This window comes from Heloderma suspectum, chromosome 2, assembly GCF_057233095.1.
Source record: "Heloderma suspectum isolate Gila_16-S chromosome 2, 16-S_ref, whole genome shotgun sequence".
Classification (NCBI taxonomy): Eukaryota; Metazoa; Chordata; class Lepidosauria; order Squamata; family Helodermatidae; genus Heloderma; species Heloderma suspectum.
In genome coordinates this window covers 366,193,689-366,213,257 of record NC_139459.1, presented here as the reverse complement: position 1 = coordinate 366,213,257, position 19,569 = coordinate 366,193,689, and the positions used below count along the sequence as shown (strand labels likewise).

The window sequence follows — 19,569 nt, the reverse complement described above, 5'->3', positions numbered from 1 at the left end:
ATTAAAAGGGGGTTAGACAAATTCATAGAGGAGACGGCGATCAAGGGCTACTAGTCCTGGTGGCTATATGCTGCCTCCAGCATCAGAGGCAGTGAGCCTATGTACACCAGTTGCTGGGGAACATGGGCGGGAGGGTGCTGTTGCGCTCATGCCCTGCTTGTGGGCCCCTGGTCGACAGCTGGCTGGCCGCTCCGTGAACAGAATGCTGGACTAGATGGACCCTTGGTCTGATCCAGCAGCGCTCTTCTTATGTCCTCATGGTTATGAAGATCCAAAGAACAGCCTTCTGCGGTTGTCACTCTCACACACACAGCTGCTGTCGAAATATGTCCGACATGGTTAAGCCCACGGAGTTTGGCTGTGGTTCCTAGAAGGGCGATTAGGGAGCTCCTTCCTCTTTGTACAGCCACACACAGGCACCCGGTCATGTCCTCGAGGAGTGCGCCTGAAGCCCCTTCCGGGAACCTTCCCTCTTGCCCTGGTGGGAACCTGGACTTTGGCATTCGGGGCCCTTCGACGCTGCAACAGAGTTTCCCTCTCCAGGGCAGGGGATGTTGACCTGCTAAACCTGCAGGGGGAAGGTGAGTTTAAAGGGGGAGCATTTTGGAAGAGGGAGCTGCTAGTTGGCCAGAGGTGATGGAGAGAAAGAGGTGGGGGGAAGGTGGCCAGGCAGGTGCAACAGCAGGGCGGGCTCCTGCGCCGTTACTAGTTGTGTAGAAGAGGGCACTTCAGCAGGAGCAGCTTGCGTGTCATTTCCTCTGCTGCACAACAGTCGAAGGCGCAGGAGTCCTGCCCTCTGCGCGGAGCCAGGACACTGGGGAGCTGGAGGAAAGCCGCTTTACCTTCAAAGGCCACTCCTTCCCTCCCCCACCCCCAAATGGAAGTCAGAAATATAAGGGAGTAAGAAAAAGGATGCTGGTGGTAGTTATGTACAGTTCAGGTTTGGGTTTAGTTCTATTTATCTCTACCTGTCCCATCCCATTAAAAAAAAAATAATCAGTGCCTTTTTTAGATGTCTGCATTCAGATTATGCTGGAGCCAACCAGAGGTCTGTCTAGACTAGCCTTGTAAATCTATCCATAATCGATACAGTTATTAGCCTGTACATTTTTTTACTAATCTGCTGGGGATGATAGAGGAGGGATAGAGAGCTACATTTCTGTGCTGGGTGCAGAGGAGGGACACTCCACCCCTCTTCTGCCAGCCCACTCAGTCACCTGCATGCAGTTCTTGGTTGCCAATGGCTACCAGTCCTAGTGCTTAATACCGGGTAGATCTAAACCAGTATTCTACTTCCCTCAGTGGCCAAACACTTGCCTCTGGGAAGAAGCCCAAAAGCTGAACGGGAAGACAATAACCCTGCCCTATTCTCAAGAAATATTTTAAATAAATAAATAAGGATGGTGGAAATTGAGTATTTATTCCTTTAAATGTTTCTACACCACTTTTCTGAACCAGCTAGATCATGAGCCAGGGGTAGTCCACTTGATACCCTCCAGATGCTTTGGACTGCAACTCCTATAAGCCCCAGCTAGCATTGCCAATGATCAGAGTTTGTGGGAGTTGTCTAAAACATCTGTAGGGCTCCAGGTTCACTACCCATGACTAGGTTGTCTGGAGCTGGGGGGCTCTACATACAGACTAGGCAACTACCCCAAAACTCACTTAATCCCCCCCCCCCGAGAACAGCTTTGGGAACTTTTAAAAAGCAATTTATTAATGCAGAAATAATAATAATAATAATAATTATTAATAAAAGTTCAGCCTTTGTCATTCTTACCTCAACCAAAGTTGGCTAGTATAATTTCTAAGGCCATCAAGTATGTTTGTTGTGGCTGAACTGAGTACTCTGTACTTTTCTAAAAGCGAGGATTAAAAAAATAAAATAACATGGGCGAGTCTTGTAAAATCTAACCCCTCACCTACAATCTAAAGTGTAGTCTGCTCTACCACCACCAGTCTTCCCCAACCTGGTGCCCTCCAGATGTTTTGAACTACAACTCCCAGGATTCCTGATTATTGGCCATATTGGCTAGGACTGATGGGAGTTGAAGTCCAAAACATCTGGAGGGCACCAGGTTGTTAATCTTTACAGCAACCCTTTAAGGTAGGCTAGTACTATCATCCCCATATTGCAGATGTGTCTTGCCTGTGGCCATCCAATATATTTGTTGTGACCAATGTGTGATATGAACTAAAGACTTCCTAGCTCTCAGCATATAGTCTTTGCCAGTAATTAAGCTACAACATGCACTCCTTCACTGGCTGAAGCTGTCGCTACCACCCCCAGCTGATTAATGAGCAACTCTCCTGTTCTCACCCAGAAATAAACCCCTTCTACTTACTGTGAAATTGCTTTAGAACATAAGAACATGAGAAGAGCCCTGCTGGATTAGACCAAAGGTCCATCTCGTCCAGCATTCTGTTCAGAGTGTCCAACCAGCTGCCCCGATGGGAAGCCCACAAGCAGGACATGAGAGCAACAGCACTATCCCGCCCATGTTCCCCAGCAACTGGAGTACAGAGGCATACTGCCTCTGGTACTGGAGGTAGCATATAGTGGAGTATAGTGATAATGGAGGTAGCATGTAGCCATCAGGACTAGTAGCCATTGTTGTTGTTGTTCAGTCGTTCAGTCGTGTCCGACTCTTCGTGACCCCATGGACCATAGCACGCCAGGCCTTCCTGTCCTGCGCTCTCTCCCGGAGCGTGCTCAAGTTCATATTCATTGCATCCGTGATGCTATCTAGCCATCTCATCCTCTGCCGTCCCCTTCTCCTTTTGCCTTCAGTCTTTCCCAGCATCAGGGTCTTTTCCAGGGAGTTTTCTCTTCGCATTAGGTGGCCAAAATATTGGAGCTTCAGCTTCAGTATCTGTCCTTCCAATGAGCACTCAGGGTTGATTTCCTTTAGGATGGACTGATTTGACCTCCTTGCAGTCCAGGGGACTCGTAAGAGTCTTCTCCAGCACCACAGTTCGAAAGCATCAATTCTTCGGCGCTCAGCCTTCCTTATAGTCCAGCTCTCACAGCCATACATTACTACTGGGAAAACCATAGCTTTGATTAGACGGACCTTTGTCGGCAAGGTGATGTCTCCGCTTCTTACTATGCTGTCTAGGTTGGCCATAGCTTTCCTCCCAAGGAGCAAGCGTCTTTTAATTTCATGGCTACAGTCACCGTCTGCGGTGATCTTGGAGCCCAAGAAAGTAAAATCTGTCACTGCTTCCATTTCTTCCCCTTCTATATGCCAGGAAGTGATAGGGCCAGATGACATGATCTTAGTTTTTTTAATGTTGAGTTTCAAACCAGCTTTTGCACTCTCCTCTTTCACCCTCAACAAGAGGCTCTTTAGATCCTCTTCGCTTTCTGCCATTAGGGTGGTATCGTCTGCATATCGGAGGTTGTTGATAATTCTCCCGGCAATCTTAATTCCGACCTCTGATTCATCCAACCCGGCATTTCTCATGATGTACTCTGCATATAAGTTAAATAAGCAGGGTGACAATATGCAGCCTTGTCGTACTCCTTTCCCAATTTTGAACCAATCGGTTGTTCCATGTCTGGTTCTTACTGTTGCTTCTTGACCCTCGTACAGGTTTCTCAGGAGACAGGTAAGGTGGTCTGGTACTCCCATCACTTTAAGAATTTGCCACAGTTTGTTGTGATCCACACAATCAAAGGCTTTAGCGTAGTCAATGAAGCAGAAATAGACGTTTTTCTGGAATTCTCTTGCTTTCTCCATGATGCAGCGAATGTTGGCGATTTGATCTCTAGTTCCTCTGCCTCTTCGAAACCCAGCTTGTACTTCCGGTAGTTCTCGGTTCGCATACTGCTGAAGCCTAGCTTGTAGGATTTTGAGCATCACCTTGCTGGCATGTGAAATGAGCGCAATTGTGCGGTAGTTTGAACACTCTTTGGCGTTGCCCTTCTTTGGAATTGGAATGTAAACTGACCTTTTCCAGTCTCGTGGCCACTGTTGAGTGTTCCAGATTTGTTGGCATATTGAATGCAGCACTTTAACAGCATCATCTTTTAGGATTTTAAATAGCTCGGCTGGAATACTGTCATCTCCGCTAGCTTTGTTGTTACTAATGCTTCCTAAGGCCCACTTGACTTCACTCTCGAGGATGTCCGGCTCAAGTTCAGTGACCGCACTATCATGGTTATCAGGGACATTCAGATCTTTCCTGTATAGTTCTTCTGTGTATTCTTGCCACCTCTTCTTAATCCCATCTGCTTCTGTTAGGTCCCTGCCTTCTTTGTCCTTTATCATGCCCATCTTTGCACAAAACGTTCCCTTGAGATCTCCAGTTTTCTTGAAGAGATCTCTAGTCTTTCCCATTCTGTTGTTTTCCTCGATTTCTTTGCATTGTTCATTTAAGAAGGCCTTCTTGTCTCTCCTTGCTATTCTCTGGAACTCTGCATTCAGTTGGGTATATCTTCCCCTTTCTCCCTTGCTTTTCGCTTCCCTTCTTTCATGAGCTACTTGTAAAGCCTCATCAGACAGCCACTTGGCTTTCTTGCATTTCTTTTTCTTTGGGATGGATTTCGTTGCTGCCTCCTGAACAATGTTACGGACCTCTGTCCATAGTTCCTCAGGCACTCTGTCTATCAGGTTTAATCCCTGAAATCTATTCCTCACCTCCACTGTATATTCATCAGGGATATGATTTAGGTCATACCTGAACGGTTTAGTGGTTTTCCCGACGTTCTTCAATTTAAGCCGAAATTTTGCAAGAAGCAGCTCATGATCTGAGCCACAGTCAGCTCCAGGTCTTGTTTTTACTGACTGTATGGAGCTTCTCCATCTTTGGCTGCAAAGGACATAATCAATCTGATTTCGATATTGACCATCTGGTGACGTCCATGTGTAGAGTCGCCTCTTGTGCTGTTGGAAAAGAGTGTTTGCTATGATCAGCATGTTCTCTTGGCAAAACTCTATTAGCTTTTGTCCTGCTTCATTTTGTATACCAAGACCATGCCTGCCTGTTATCCCGGTGATTTCTTGATTTCCTACTTTAGCATTCCAATCCCCTATGATGAAGAGGACATCTTTTTTTGGTGTTAGTTCTAGAAGGTGTTGTAGGTCTTCATAGAACCGATCAACCTCAGCTTCTTCGGCCTCAGTGGTTGGGGCATAGACTTGAATTACTGTGATGTTGAATGGTTTGCCTTGGATTCGTACTGAGATCATTCTATCATTTTTAAGATTGTACCCCAGTACTGCTTTTCCCACCCTTTTGTTGACTATGAGTGCTACTCCATTTCTTCTAAGGGATTCTTGCCCACAATAGTAGATATGATGGTCACCTGAATTAAATTCGCCCATGCCTGTCCATTTGAGTTCGCTGATTCCCAAGATGTCGATGTTCAATCTTGCCATCTCATGTTTGACCACCTCCAGCTTACCTTGATTCATTGATCTGACATTCCAGGTTCCTAAACAATATTGTTCTTTACAGCATCGGATTTTCTTTTCACCGCCAGACACATCCACAGCTGAGTGTCCTTTCGGGTTTGGCCCAGCCGTTTCACTCTTTCTGGCGCTACTTGGAAATACCCTCTGCTCTTCCCCAGTAGCATATTGGACACCTTCCGACCTGAGGGGCTCATCTTCCGGCGTCATATCTTTTAGCCTTGTGATACTTTCCATGGGGTTTTCTTGGCAAGAATACTGGAGTGGGTTGCCATTTCCTTCTCCAGTGGACCACATTTTGTCAGAACTCTCTGCCATGACCTGTCCGTCTTGGGTGGCCCTGCACGGCATAGCTTATGGCTTCACTGAGTTACGCAAGCCCCTTCGCCACAACAAGGCAGTGATCCATGAAGGGGAGTAGCCATTGTATCCGAAACTAATTGAGGATGCTTCGTAGTTGTTTTAAAATAGACAAAAGAGGCAGATAAAGCAGAGACAATGTGGTTGGAACTGAATTGCTTGGAAAATAAAGCTTTGTTGTTTCATGAAGCTCTGTTTGCATTTTAGAAGCATCTGGGGTTTTTTTTGCCACAACAATGGCCTAATGGGAAAGAAATGTGCATTTGTTCCTTATTGCATTCCTCCTTCAAGCCTATATGATGTTCTTTCTCTACCTTTGTTCATGAACCTGATATCTGTCACCTTATTGATTGCTCTTGTTTGCCATACCCCAGTGGTGGGGAACATTTTTCAGCCCCAGAGCCGAATTCAAGTTCAAACAAGTTGTTGTGGGCCACATTCCTGTGGTCTAGGGCAGAAGGGCAGGGCCAAAGACAAAAAGGGTGGGGCCAAGAATAGCAAACATAGCAGCATATTTTAGCTGAAAGTTCTTACTGTCAGTAATTAAGCCTTCAGAGAGGCATTTCAACCTTTTAGAATGGGGAAGAAACTGCACAAAAGTTGGGAACCGCCAAATAATAGGTGGTTGGGGGAAAGGGGGGTGGCCACCTGACAAACTCCAAAGGGCCAAATTTGCCCCCCAAACCTGAGGTTCTGCATCCATGGCTTAGATCAAACAACCAGAGGCCAGGGCAGCAGGATTTATTTTAAATGCTCCACATTAAAAAGAACTGGACTTATTTTCTGAAATCTGACATGCTTCCCCCACCCAATTTTAGTGGGAAATGCAAACAATGCTTCAGTTATGAACCAAAGCAGCCCTACAAAGCAGGAACGAAACAAAGTGACATATGCCCACGAAACAACAGAGCAAAGTAGCTTCCCAAACGATGCTGCAAATCCGAACCAAATGTTTTTATTTTATTTGCACAGCCCTGTGGATTTCTCATGAAGTTTGGAGGCAGCCTCCTGAGAGGCTGGGAACTCTTCTGTGTTTGAGGCAAGGTAGAAAAGCAGGAGGAGGAGGAGGAAGCAGCAACCCCTTCTAGAAATGGTGGGCTCTAAAGTGTGGGATGGAATGAAAGGTGCAGCAAAAGCCCCACAGCTGGTATACATAGGCACTGTTGGAGAGTTACAAACTCCAGCAACTCTGCAGGATGTGAAACATGAACCGCAGGAAGGGCCGCAGGAACGCTGGGAAACCCAGTGGCAGGAGTTCCTGAGGATGCTGCAAGCCCCTGAATTGAGATGGGGGAACCCTCAGACAACTGAGGAGCCCAGGCCCTGGGATGACGCAAAGGCTTTCCTGGACTCCTTCGAGCAAGTGGCCTCGGCGTGCCGGTGGCCTCGGGACAAGTGGGTGACCCTCCTCCTGCCAGCCCTCAGCGGAGAGGCCGAGGAGGCCTTCAGTGGCCTCAGTGCCCAAGACAGGGGAGACTACGGGAAGGTGAAGGCAGCCATCTTGGAAGGGGAGACCATCTTGCGGGAGAGACAGCGCCAGCACTTTCGGCAGCTCCGCTATCGGGACGCAGAAGGGCCAAGAGGCATTTATGTTCAGCTGCGGGAGCTTTGCCACCAGTGGCTGAAAATAGAGAGACACACGAAAGACGAGATTTTGGAGCTGCTGATCCTGGAGCAGTTCCTAAGCATCTTGCCAGCGGCCATGCAGAGCTGGGTCAGGAGTCGTCAGCCGGGGACCTGTGCCCAGGCAGTGGCCCTGGCGGAGGATTTCCTGCTGAGGCGGCCCGAGGCGGAGAAACCGGAACAAAAGGTGAGAGTGTTTGACAGTATACGGTATGTATGATACAGTGCTGAAGCGGACTGGAATAACAAGTGTGTGTCTGTGTCTGTATCAGTCCTTTGCATACTGATTCAAATCTTCCCGTGCTTATGTAGACAAAACTGCACCAACTACACACAAGAGAGAGGTACTGGTAGCCTTGGGGTAACCTGGAGGTTTGTAGATGCTAAAACGAATAAATAAATAAATAAATACACACACACACACACACACACACACACACCTCTCTCTCTCTCTCTCTCTCTCTTAAGTCAGGGGTGTTGAGCCTTGTTCAGCCTGAGGGCGGCACTCCATTTCAGAGAGGCTGCATTCGTGGTGGGCGTGGCTGAAGCCAAAAGGGGCATAGCCAAGATACCTAAAATACCAGCATATTTGAGCTTAAAGCTCTTATTGCCAGCAACCAAAGAAAAAATGTGCAAAAGTTGTGAAGCCAACAAACAATAGACAGTCAGGGGAAAGGGCGTGGGGCCCGAAGAAGGTGGCATGGCCTTCTGGGGAATCCCAAAGGGTCAGATTGGAACCGCAGGTGGCTGGATTTGGCCTGTGGGCCTGAGATTGAACACCCCTGCCCTAAATGAACAGGGATGTGTTTGTCCAAAGAAACGGGCCCATAAGAACTCAATGCCATAGAATGTTGACAGATTGACTGGAAGAACCCTGACAGCCGGGTGGGAGCAGGGAATGGAATTGAGTGGCTGGAAAGTGGGGAGAGAGGGGGAGACATGCAGAGGTATAAAAGGCTAGAAAGAACTATCATATTGTCTGGATAGGTCACTCTCTGATTCACGCTGAGAAGCTGTTTATAAAGGTCCCTGGGGAATCAATGGAAACATCCAAGATTTTAATGCAGCTGGAAGTGAGAACCCCACCTGCCCACACAGACACCCCCCCCCAACAAGGAAAAAAGCCCTGAAATGGGTGGGGTGGGGGGAAACCAAACAGGCCAATGAGGACTGAGAATACTCAATGGACATGGAACAGTGGGTGACTGCTGGGTATGGGGGGAAAGGAAAAAACAGGGTGGTGGTGATAGAATACAATGGAGTGGCTGGGTCCTTGTACAGAAGCACCCTACACTGCACCAGCTTTGTTGCACTTGAAAGATATAAATACATTTCTTTAAATATTGCTTTGGCATTTGCAGCATCTGTCAAACTTCCCTGACCTGGTGCCCTCCAGATGTGTTGGCCTACAACTCCCATCATCCCCTGGAGGGCACCAAGGTTGTTCTAAGTCAGGGGTGTTGAATCTCTTTCAGCCCAAGAGCCAAATTCCATTTCAGAGAAGCTCTCAGGGGCCGCATTCCAGGGGTGGGCGTAGCCAAAGGCAAAAGGGGTGTGGCCTAAATACCAGCTTATTGTAGTTTCAAGCTCTTGCTGACAGCAATTACGCCTCAGGAGAGGCATTTCAACTATTTAGAATGAGGGGGGGGGGTGCACAAATGCCAGGAAGCCACCAAACGAATGGTGGTTGGGGGAGAGGAGACGGGGTCAGGGGGAGGCGGTGTGGCTTTCTGGGGTACCTCAATGGGCCATATTTGACTCCCCCAGACCTGAGGTTCCACACCCCTGATGTAAGTGGTTAGCTCCCATGTCCCCGCTCCTTCCTCTGCCAACTCTTTGGTATCATTAGTTGCTTAGAAGAGATCAGATCAGCACAGAGAAATGTGTGCAGAGGCTGTACGCTTCCCGCCAGCTTTTTCTGCCTGTCAGGAGAGGGACTCAGAATTCTCAGGGCCACCAGAGCCTGACATACACATAGAATCATAGAATACTAGGGTTGGAAGGGGCCTACAAGGCCATCCAGTCCAATCCCCTGCTCAATGCAGGAATCCAAGCCAGAGCATCCCTGACAGATGGCTGCCCAGCCTTGTCTTGAATGCCTCCAGTGTGGGAGAGCCCACCACCTCCTTAGGGAATGGGTTCCATTGTCGTACTGCTCTAACAGTCAGGAAGTTTCTCCTGATGTTCAGCTGGAATCTGGCTTCCTGTAACTTGAGCCCATCTGGGATGATTGAGAAGAGATCCTGGCCTTCCTGTCTGTGCCAACCTTTCAAGTACTTGAAGAGCGCTGTCATATCTCCCCTCAGTCTTCTCTTCTCAAGGATGAACGTGCCCAGTTCTTTCAGTCTCTCTTCATAGGGCACGTGGCTGTTGTGAAGGAATCATAAAATAGTAGGATTGGAAGGGGCCTACAAGGCCATCGAGTCCAACCCTCTGCTCAATGCAGGAGCGCTGGGGCTAACCCCAACGTCCCTACAAGGCAGGATAGGCCAAACCTGGCCTCAAGCCAGATACCCAGTAACTGCCCTCTCCTGCCAAGAGGCACTGAAGTTGAACAGAAGGGGCTACGCCAACTTGGAGTGTTTATTATAGGGGAGGGGTAGAGGAAAGGGAAGAGTTAGAGGTGGTAGGTTGTACAGAAGGTTACGAAGCTGAAATTTGCAAGGAAAACCAAAGCATACCCAGAGAGCCTTTATACTGCACCCCCAAGAAAAATAACCAAATTGGCTAGCCCATCCTTTCACATACCTAGGTACAGGCTGCCCAGGATAGCCACCAGCTGACAGCAGGTCCAAGACTCCTATAACAGGGGGAGACACCACACCTCTCCCTCAGCCTCCTTTTAAGGCCCAGCCCCAGCAACCCAGGGCAGATTTCCCTTAGCCAATCACCAGCTCAGCCCCCAAGGAGACCACCCTCTTCCAGAAGAGGTAGGAGCTTCCCCCAGACCCAGCTGTTACCTTTTTCCCAATTTCCTGAGCAACAGGGCCGAGGAGCTGGCAGACCACACACCCTTCCGGGTGGATGCCTGAGATCTGACACCCAGGCCTGCCCTCATGGTGGGAAACAGGCCGTTGTTCTTGACAGTTGTGGAATGAGGTCCCCAGAGAGGCTCCTCCGTTGTGTTCTGTTTGGCACCAGGCGAAGACCTTCTTATTTTCCCAGGTGTTTCAGTTTGTGTTGTTTTAAATCTGTTACTATATTTTAAAGCTTTGCGCTGCTGCTAGGTTTTATTTTGTTTTTTATTCTTATTCTATACGGTAGTTTTAAACTTTTAAATTGTATTTTATCCCATTGTATTTTATGTTTTTAAGTGCTGTGAACCACTTCAGCTATTCGGCGATAGAGAAATGTAATAAATAAACGAACAATAAAAAATTTTAAATGGCCATTTCTGACATGATGAACAAAGCGTGTAGCTAGCCTGTGGGATTAAATGAATTGCTCAGGTCTTTTTCATAATGATGAAAAGGTGGAGGATGAACTCCCAGAATCCTGGATCACGCTGGTGGTGCCGTTTCTGCCTTTGAGAGACTAATTAGATGAGAAAGACATCCCAATCGTTGGTTCTACTGGTTTGGTTTCAGTTGGGTCATCTGACAAGGGTGAGGGCAGAGGTTGGCCAGGATCTGCTGCAGCACTGCCCACTCCCTGAAGGATCTTTGTATTGCTGTTGTCAGGTGCCTGTACCACCTGTGGAGATGCCTGTGGATCCATCGGAGGCAGGCCAGGTTCCACCACTGGGCACTTGGACTGGACTACTTTGCCAGGATGCCAAGCAAGAGCAGGAGGATGAGACGAGATCACTGAGTAAGGATCCACAGTGCTTGTCATCTTGGGTGATTTATTTATATTCCACCTCTCTTCCATGAGAAATATTGACTGTATATTAGTCATCCTAGTCATAAGAACATGAGAAGAGCCCTGCTGGATCAAACCAAGGGTCCATCTAGTCCAGCATTCTGTTCACACAATGGCCAACCAGCTGCCTGTGGAAAACCAACAAGCAGGACATGAGTGCATCAGCACCCTCCCGTCCATGTTCCCCAGCAACTGGAGTACATAGGCATACTGCCTCTGATACTGGAGGAAGCACATAGCCATCAGAACTAGTAGCCTTATCATCCATGAATTTCTCTACTCTCCTTTTCAAGCCATCCCAATTGCCCATCACTACATATAAGAATATACAAACATATAAGGGACATAAATACTCAATCTTTTACATGCTTCTTGAACTTCAGAGACACACCAAGTTGCTATGTAGAAGGTCCCTCGCTCCACCTAATAGAGCTGATGGTATCAACCATATCAGTTGTTGGAGGTCATGGAATTGTAGAGCTGAAAGGGTCCTCAAAGGTCATATAGTCCAGTCCACTGCTGATCCAGGAAATCTGCACCCCTTCTGCACTTTGGTTGGTTGCTTTAGAGTCCTGACTGGTTCTGACTGAAACCTGGAGTGGATGCATTGCCCCACTGACATTGGAGCCACCAGCCTCCACTGGCCCAAACCCTGAGATCATCTTCAGTGGCCCTTCTCCAAGTGACCTTACCAAAGGAAGTGAGGTGGGTGGCTACTGCAGAGAGGGCCTTTTGAGTGGTGGCACCCCCATTGTAGAATTAAGTTTCTCAGACAGGCTCACCTAGCCAGCCATGCCCTTGTCCAGGATATTCGCTTCCTTTCCCCCTCCCACCAGCTTTCCCATCAATGATCAGTCAGCTTTCTGTGCTCACTGAGCATTCTCAGGCCCCATTTGTGGGCTTTTCCCCTCTCCCTCAGGGTTTTTCCAAGATGTATTTTTGTTTCTGCAAACCCTGGGGTTACCCGAAGGCTCCTGATACCTCTTCTTTTGTGCATGTTGTTGTTCAGTCATTCAGTCGTGTCCGACTCTTCGTGACCCCATGGACCATAGCACGCCAGGCCTTCCTGTCCTGCGCTCTCTCCTGGAGCGTGCTCAAGTTCATATTCATTGTATCGGTGATGCTATCTAGCCATCTCATCCTCTGTCGTCCCCTTCTCCTTTTGCCTTCAGTCTTTCCCAGCATCAGGGTCTTTTCCAGAGAGTTTTCAATTCGCATTAGGTGGCCAAAATATTTCAGCTTCAGCTTCAGTATCTGTCCTTCCAATGAGCACTCAGGGTTGATTTCCTTTAGGATTGACTGATTTGACCTCCTTGCAGTCCAGGGGACTCGTAAGAGTCTTCTCCAGCACCACAGTTCAAAAGCATCAATTCTTCGGTGCTCAGCCTTCCTTATAGTCCAGCTCTCACAGCCATAAGTTACTACTGGGAAAACCATAGCTTTGATTAGACGGACCTTTGTCGGCAAGGTGATGTCTCTGCTTCTTACTATGCTGTCTAGGTTTGCCATAGCTTTCCTCCCAAGGAGCAAGCATCTTTTAATTTCATGGCTACAGTCACCGTCTGCGGTGATCTTGGAGCCCAAGAAAGTAAAATCTGTCACTGCTTCCATTTCTTCCCCTTCTATATGCCAGGAAGTGATGGGGCCAGATGCCATGATCTTCGTTTTTTTAATGTTGAGTTTCAAACCAGCTTTTGCACTCTCCTCTTTCACCCTCAACAAGAGGCTGTTGAGATCCTCTTCGCTTTCTGCCATTAGGATGGTATCGTCTGCATATCGGAGGTTGTTGATAATTCTCCCGGCAATCTTAATTCCTACCTGTGATTCATCCAACCCTGCGTTTCTCATGATGTACTCTGCATATAAGTTAAATAAGCAGGGTGACAATATGCAGCCTTGTCGTACTCCTTTCCCAATTTCGAACCACTCAGTTGTTCCATCTCTGGTTCTTACTGTTGCTTCTTGACCCTCGTACAGGTTTCTCAGGAGACAGGTAAGGTGGTCTGGTACCCCCATCTCTTGAAGAATTTGCCACAGTTTGTTGTGATCCACACAATCAAAGGCTTTAGCGTAGTCAATGAAGCAGAAATAGACGTTTTTCTGGAATTCTCTTGCTTTCTCCATGATCCAGCGAACGTTGGTGATTTGATCTCTAGTTCCTCTGCCTCTTCGAAACCCAGCTTGTACTTCCGGTAGTTTTCGGTTCGCATACTGCTGAAGCATAGCTTGTAGGATTTTGAGCATCACCTTGCTGGCATGTGAAATGAGAACAATTGTGCGGTAGTTTGAACACTCTTTGGCGTTGCCCTTCTTTGGAATTGGAATGTAAACTGACCTTTTCCAGTCTTGCGGCCATTGTTGAGTGTTCCAAATTTGTTGGCATATTGAATGCAGCACTTTAACAGCATCATCTTTTAGGATTTTAAATAGCTCAGCTGGAATACTGTCATCTCCGCTAGCTTTGTTGTTAGTAATGCTTCCTAAGGCCCACTTGACTTCACTCTCGAGGATGTCTGGCTCAAGTTCGGTGGCCGCACTATCATGGCTATCAGGGACATTAAGATCTTTCCTGTATAGTTCTTTTGTGTATTCTTTCCACCTCTTCTTAATCTCATCTGCTTCTGTTAGATCCCTGCCTTCTTTGTCCTTTATCATGCCCATCTTTGCACAAAACGTTCCCTTGAGATCTCCAATTTCCTTGAAGAGATCTCTAGTCTTTCCCATTCTAATGTTTTCCTCGATTTCTTTGCATTGTTCATTTAAGAAGGCCTTCTTGTCTCTCCTTGCTATTCTCTGGAACTCTGCATTCAGTTGGATATATCTTCCCCTTTCTCCCTTGCTTTTTGCTTCCCTTCTTTCTTCAGATACTTGTAAAGCCTCATCAGACAGCCACTTGGTTTTCTTGCATTTCTTTTTCTTTGGGATGGATTTCGTTGCTGCCTCCTGAACAATGTTACGGACCTCCGTCCATAGTTCCTCAGGCACTCTGTCTATCAGGTCTAATCCCTGAAATCTATTCGTCACCTCCACTGTATATTCATCAGGGAAATGATTTAGGTCATACCTGAATTTAGTGGTTTTCCCTACGTTCTTCAATTTAAGCTGAAATTTTGCAACAAGAAGCTCATGATCTGAGCCACAGTCAGCTCCAGGTCTTGTTTTTACTGACTGTATAGAGCTTCTCCATCTTTGGCTGCAAAGGACATAATCAATCTGATTTCAGTATTGACCATGAAAAATGGGGTGGGGTGATTCCTTTTTTGCTGCATCAGCTCCAGGCCCCCTCCAGAATAGGGCCCCCTGGGGGGATCTGCAGGACTTCAGGTCCAGAGCATCCAAAGTCACTGGCATCATGCCCCTGGACTGCCCATGAAATCTCCCATTTATTTGCAATCTCCCAGTGTTATGAATCTTGGCCTTTGCTGAGTGTTATCAATCTATAATTCTAGTATTTAGGAAGCCACTGGGTGACAGTTAACTACCTATAGCTGATCAATACACTTCAAAAATTGTTTTAGGTGGATTCCATTTTGGTTTTGTACTAACAAGAATTAATAAAGGAAAATCTTTTTGATCTATTTTTCATTTTTATTAGAAATATACTTGTAGCATCACATTAGCATATATTGTGCATATAAAACATTTTTGTTGTTAAACAGAGCATTGCTAAAAGTAGCTTAAAAAGAAGTGATCTCATTTTAAGTGCCAGTTCTCCATTCAATACTGAATAGGGTATTCAGCTGACAGGTACACAGGCCTGGTGAGCTTCTAATAAGAAGCTCTCTCATTCTAAAATCAGCACATATTTTTACACTTTTTATGTAGAAATTACTTCATAGCGAATATTATGTACTGTCCCATAAATTAAGGGCTCTCAGTCTTAATTATCTCATTGTTATTAAACATTCCTAAAAAATTAGAACATACAAAAAAGGCTTACATGTACACCTTTTGGCCTAGATAAGATCAAGTTTGAATTATACCTTTGAGAAGATAACTCCTTACTCAAAATTTGCCAATTAAACCTAAGTCTATAACTTTTTTAGACATCTGTATATCAAGCTTTTTGATGGGTATACCTTACAAAATATTTTAATTGATAAGCAAAAACTGTAAGTACACTTTTGACCTGGAATAATGAGGCTACTGATTACTCAAATAACTTTTTGGGCCAAGTGATAGGGCTTGGACTCAATATTTTCTTTTTGGATGCCACCCAGTCAACCATTATTTTTTTATGCCAGCTACCCAGAATTCATTGTGTACCTGCTTGTGAACCTGTATTTTCTCTTTAATACAATTACTATTTTGACTTATTTACATTTTCACATTTTTAATTATTCATTAATATTTAGTATTTGCATTTCATAAAAAGACATCTTGTATTTTTTTTTAAGACAGGTGGATTAGCATTTTTTCAATAGTCTTCCCATCAAGTCCAATAATGCAAAATCAGCTGTTTCCTAAAATCCAGGACACCATTTCAGGACTTTTTGCCAGTGGTGATTTTCTGCCTGCCTGGACATAGTGACGTGTCAACTGCACATTTTTTAATAATTATTTTTTTAAAAAAGAATTTCAACAAAACAAAAAAAGAAGAAATGTTGTTATTAGTAGCAAGTGTCATTAATATTGAGATCCAGTCTGGTGTAGCAGTTGGAATGTTGGACTGGGACTCGGGAGACCTGGGTTCTAGTCCCTGCTCGCCCATGAACCTCACTGGGCGACTTTGGGCCAGTCACTGACTCTCAGTCTAACCTACCTCAAAGGGTTGTTGTGAGAATGAAATAGAGAGGAGGGGGATCATGTAAGCCACCTTGGGTTCCTTGCAAGAGGAAAAAAAGCAGGATATAAATGTAAAAATAAATAAATATTGCTGGCTGTTGGATATCCATTCTGGGGTCAGAATGGATGAGGAAGGCTTTGAGAGTATTTGAGATGGATAAGCTGACTGATTTGATAGGTATTTTATTTATTTATTACATTTGTATCCCACCTTTCTCCCATCATGGAACTACATGCGGTTCCCAGGTGATCTCCCCTCCAAGCACTGACCAGACCCAGACCTGCCTAGCTTCAGCAAGGTGGGTGTCTCATGTGCCTTCAGACTATGCCCTGGAACAATAGAGAAGATAAAGGAGAAGGCGAGGATTGATGATTATAGGTTCATAAATATGCAGGAATTACTTATTTATTGTAAATAATCTCCTATAGAAATGAATATTTCCCCCCACCCCCGCCCCGGTTTGGTAACCCTGTGATTACAGCCTATGTACGTTGATTTTTGGTATTTATACTGTCTTATATACCTTCTTGTGTAGTCTTAGGTTTACAAAAACGGAGCTCTAGTATTGAGATAAGGGGAGAAAGGTTTTCCTCTGTCAACTGTGTTGCTTAGCTCTGTTACTTAATTCTCTTTGAACAACTGCCTAAGAGGAACACAGATGTGATTCCCTGTTTTATATCTGCAGGTAATGGGCAGGCGTGGGAGAATGGGATGAATACCATTCACCAGCAAAGTCCTGAGCAAGTGGAGCTCCATGACCCATCTCTGGGAAGGAACAAGGATTTCCAGTGCTATAAGAAGGGAGTAACATTTGGGGAACCTGGGATCGAGCAGGGGAACAGCTATGAGAAGGGTCTGGATGGATCCGTTTTCCGTGCAGAAGGTAACAAAGAAGGGCGAGAATCCACAGAGCAGCGAAGAGTCCAGCACGAGGAGGTGCAAAACACATCTCCTGACCATGGAAGGCATTTTGAACAGAGCTCAGATCTTATAAAACATCAGAGCACCCACACCGGAGAAAAACCACACACATCTTCCTCCTGTGGGAACAGCTTCAGTCAAGCACAGGACTCCATTGCACAGGAGAGTACCCACACGGGAGAGAAGAAAAGACACAAATGTTCCAATTGTGGGAAAACCTTCAGTCGCGTTTCACTCGTTAAGGAACATATGAGAATCCACACTGGAGAGTCTCCGTACAGATGCTCGTACTGCGGCCGTTTCTTCGGCCGATGCTCGGTGTTGCAGGATCACATCAGGACGCACACGGGAGAGAGGCCGTACCAGTGCTCGGAGTGTGGCAAGACCTTCAACCAGAAGCACTACTTGACAGTACACGAGAGGATTCACTCAGGAGAGAACCCGTACAAATGCGTTCACTGTGGGAAAAACTTCCCCAGGCGGTTCATACTCGTGAGACACGAGAGGATCCACACGGGAGAGAATCCATTCATTTGCTCAGAATGTGGGAAGAGCTTCAACCAGAAGGGAAACCTCGTGACCCACATGCGCTTGCACACGGGAGAGAAGCCGTACAAATGCACCCATTGTGGGAGGAGATTTCGTCAGAAGGCAAGCCTCAGTTCACATGAGAAAACCCACACAGCAATGAAAAAACCCACCTAGCACAGGCCTGTGCTTGTGTGTACCTGAGACTGAGCTAACGGGCTGTAAGCAATGTTATGAAGCATGGCTAATGGGTTGCATTTGGCTTAAGCAGTTTTCAGTTGTGCTGACCTAATTGAATAATCTCAAAAGAAAACAAATGACCAATGATAGTGCATCCAGTTTGTAGATCTATAGATTTAAAATAACTATAAAGAGATTTTAAAAATGTGAAATGTTTTGGCATAAAATGCCAGCTTCAGTTACAAATAAGAGTATGCTGCAATATTAGGAGCATGCTACAATAATATTGTAGCATACTTTTATTTGTGACTGAAGCTGGAGTCTTATGCAAAAACATTGTAGCATATTGTAGCATACTTTTATTTGTGACTGAAGCTGGAGTTTTATGCAAAAACATTGTAGATATTGTAGCATTCTTTTATTTGTGACTGAAGCTGGTGATTTATGACAGAATGTTCCACATTTTTAAAATCTGTTTATAATTTTTTTAAAATCTATAAACCTATAAACTAAATGTACTATCGATGGTAATTAGTTTTGTTCAGGAGAGCTGTTATCATGCACATCACATTGCCTATGTATTGGTTTATTTCAGTAATCTCAGACAGCGGGAGAACCTAAAGTTGGTTATCTGTTCCTTTTAGGGCAGAGAGAGATGTACATACCTTGAGCCATAAGGGCACTGTGTATCTGCACTCACCCCTTTTAGAACAAATTTACAAGCTTCTAAATTGAATTGAGCCCAGGAGCGACTGACTCTTCCTGTTTCCAGGAAACACATGGCTGTGCAGAGTGCTGATTGGCTGGCCTTTGTGGCAATCAGGGAGTCATCCCCGCCTCAAGTGCCCGGGGCTCTTTAGCAAAAGTAAAGAATGAAAAACAGAGCATACTTGTTTGGGTTTTTTTTTAAAGGTGCAGAATAAATGTTTAAATGGATTTCCATTCCAGGCTCTGGGGGGCAAGGAGTGGGGGAGATTTAAAAAAGAAGCATGCTTAAAGCAATGGGATGGGGGGATGGAAATCCGGGCAGGACTTGAGCCAAGTAACTGAATGGACAGAGGAACAATATGTCACACAAAATTTAAACCAGTTCATTAGCAGTCTGTCAATATATCACATACACATAGTTACAACACTGATTTCCAAGTCAAAAGGCTGTACAAATATACTTAATAGTAACACCTGGTGTTTTACAATTCCCTATCAAACAGAGGCAGTGCGGAGTAGGGTGGAGGGAAATAGTGTCCTAATTTTTCTGTTTCATTTAATAAATTATTTAATATAAAATCTCACGCCTTTGTTATTTTGGGCAAGGCATCGCCTGGTTCCGAAGTGCACTTTTGCCATGGAAGGAATTCTGATTCTGTGTTCGGTTGTCTATCTTGCTTTAATGCAGGGCTGGGCCTCTTGTCATGGAGAAAGCGAGAGAATTCCAGAAAAAGTCTATTTCTGCGTCATTGACTATGCTAAAGCCTTTGATTGTGTGGATCACAACAAACTGTGGCAAATTCTTAAAGAGATGGGAGTACCAGACCACCTTACCTGTCTCCTGAGAAACCTGTACGAGGGTCAAGAAATAACAGTGAGAACCAGACATGGAACAACCGATTGGTTCAAACTTCGGAAAGGAGTATGACAAGGCTGCCTATTGTCGCCCTGCTTATTTAACTTATATGCAGAGTACATCATGAGAAACGCCGGGTTGGATGAATCACAGATCGGAATTAAGATTGCCGGGAGAATTATCAACAACCTCAGATACGCAGATGATACCACCCTAAAGGCAGAAAGCGAAGAGGATCTAAAGAGCCTCTTGTTGAGGGTGAAAGTGGAGAGTGCAAAAGCTGGTTTGAAACTCCACATTAAAAAAACGAAGATCATGGCATCTGGCCC

The 19,569-nt window shown here is 45.7% G+C and overlaps 1 protein-coding gene across 1 annotated transcript; it reads left to right on the top strand.

Annotated features, from left to right (window-relative positions):
- The first annotated feature begins 408 nt into the window (after window positions 1-408).
- Window positions 409-19,038, top strand: LOC146355881 (uncharacterized). The gene is made up of 4 exons (XM_084830890.1): window positions 409-581; window positions 6,750-7,587; window positions 11,081-11,210; window positions 16,733-19,038. The coding sequence occupies exons 2-4, from the start codon at window positions 6,868-6,870 to the stop codon at window positions 17,671-17,673; spliced, it is 1,791 nt and encodes a 596-aa protein (XP_084687016.1). The 5' UTR covers window positions 409-581; window positions 6,750-6,867; the 3' UTR covers window positions 17,674-19,038.
- The last annotated feature ends 531 nt before the right edge of the window (window positions 19,039-19,569 follow it).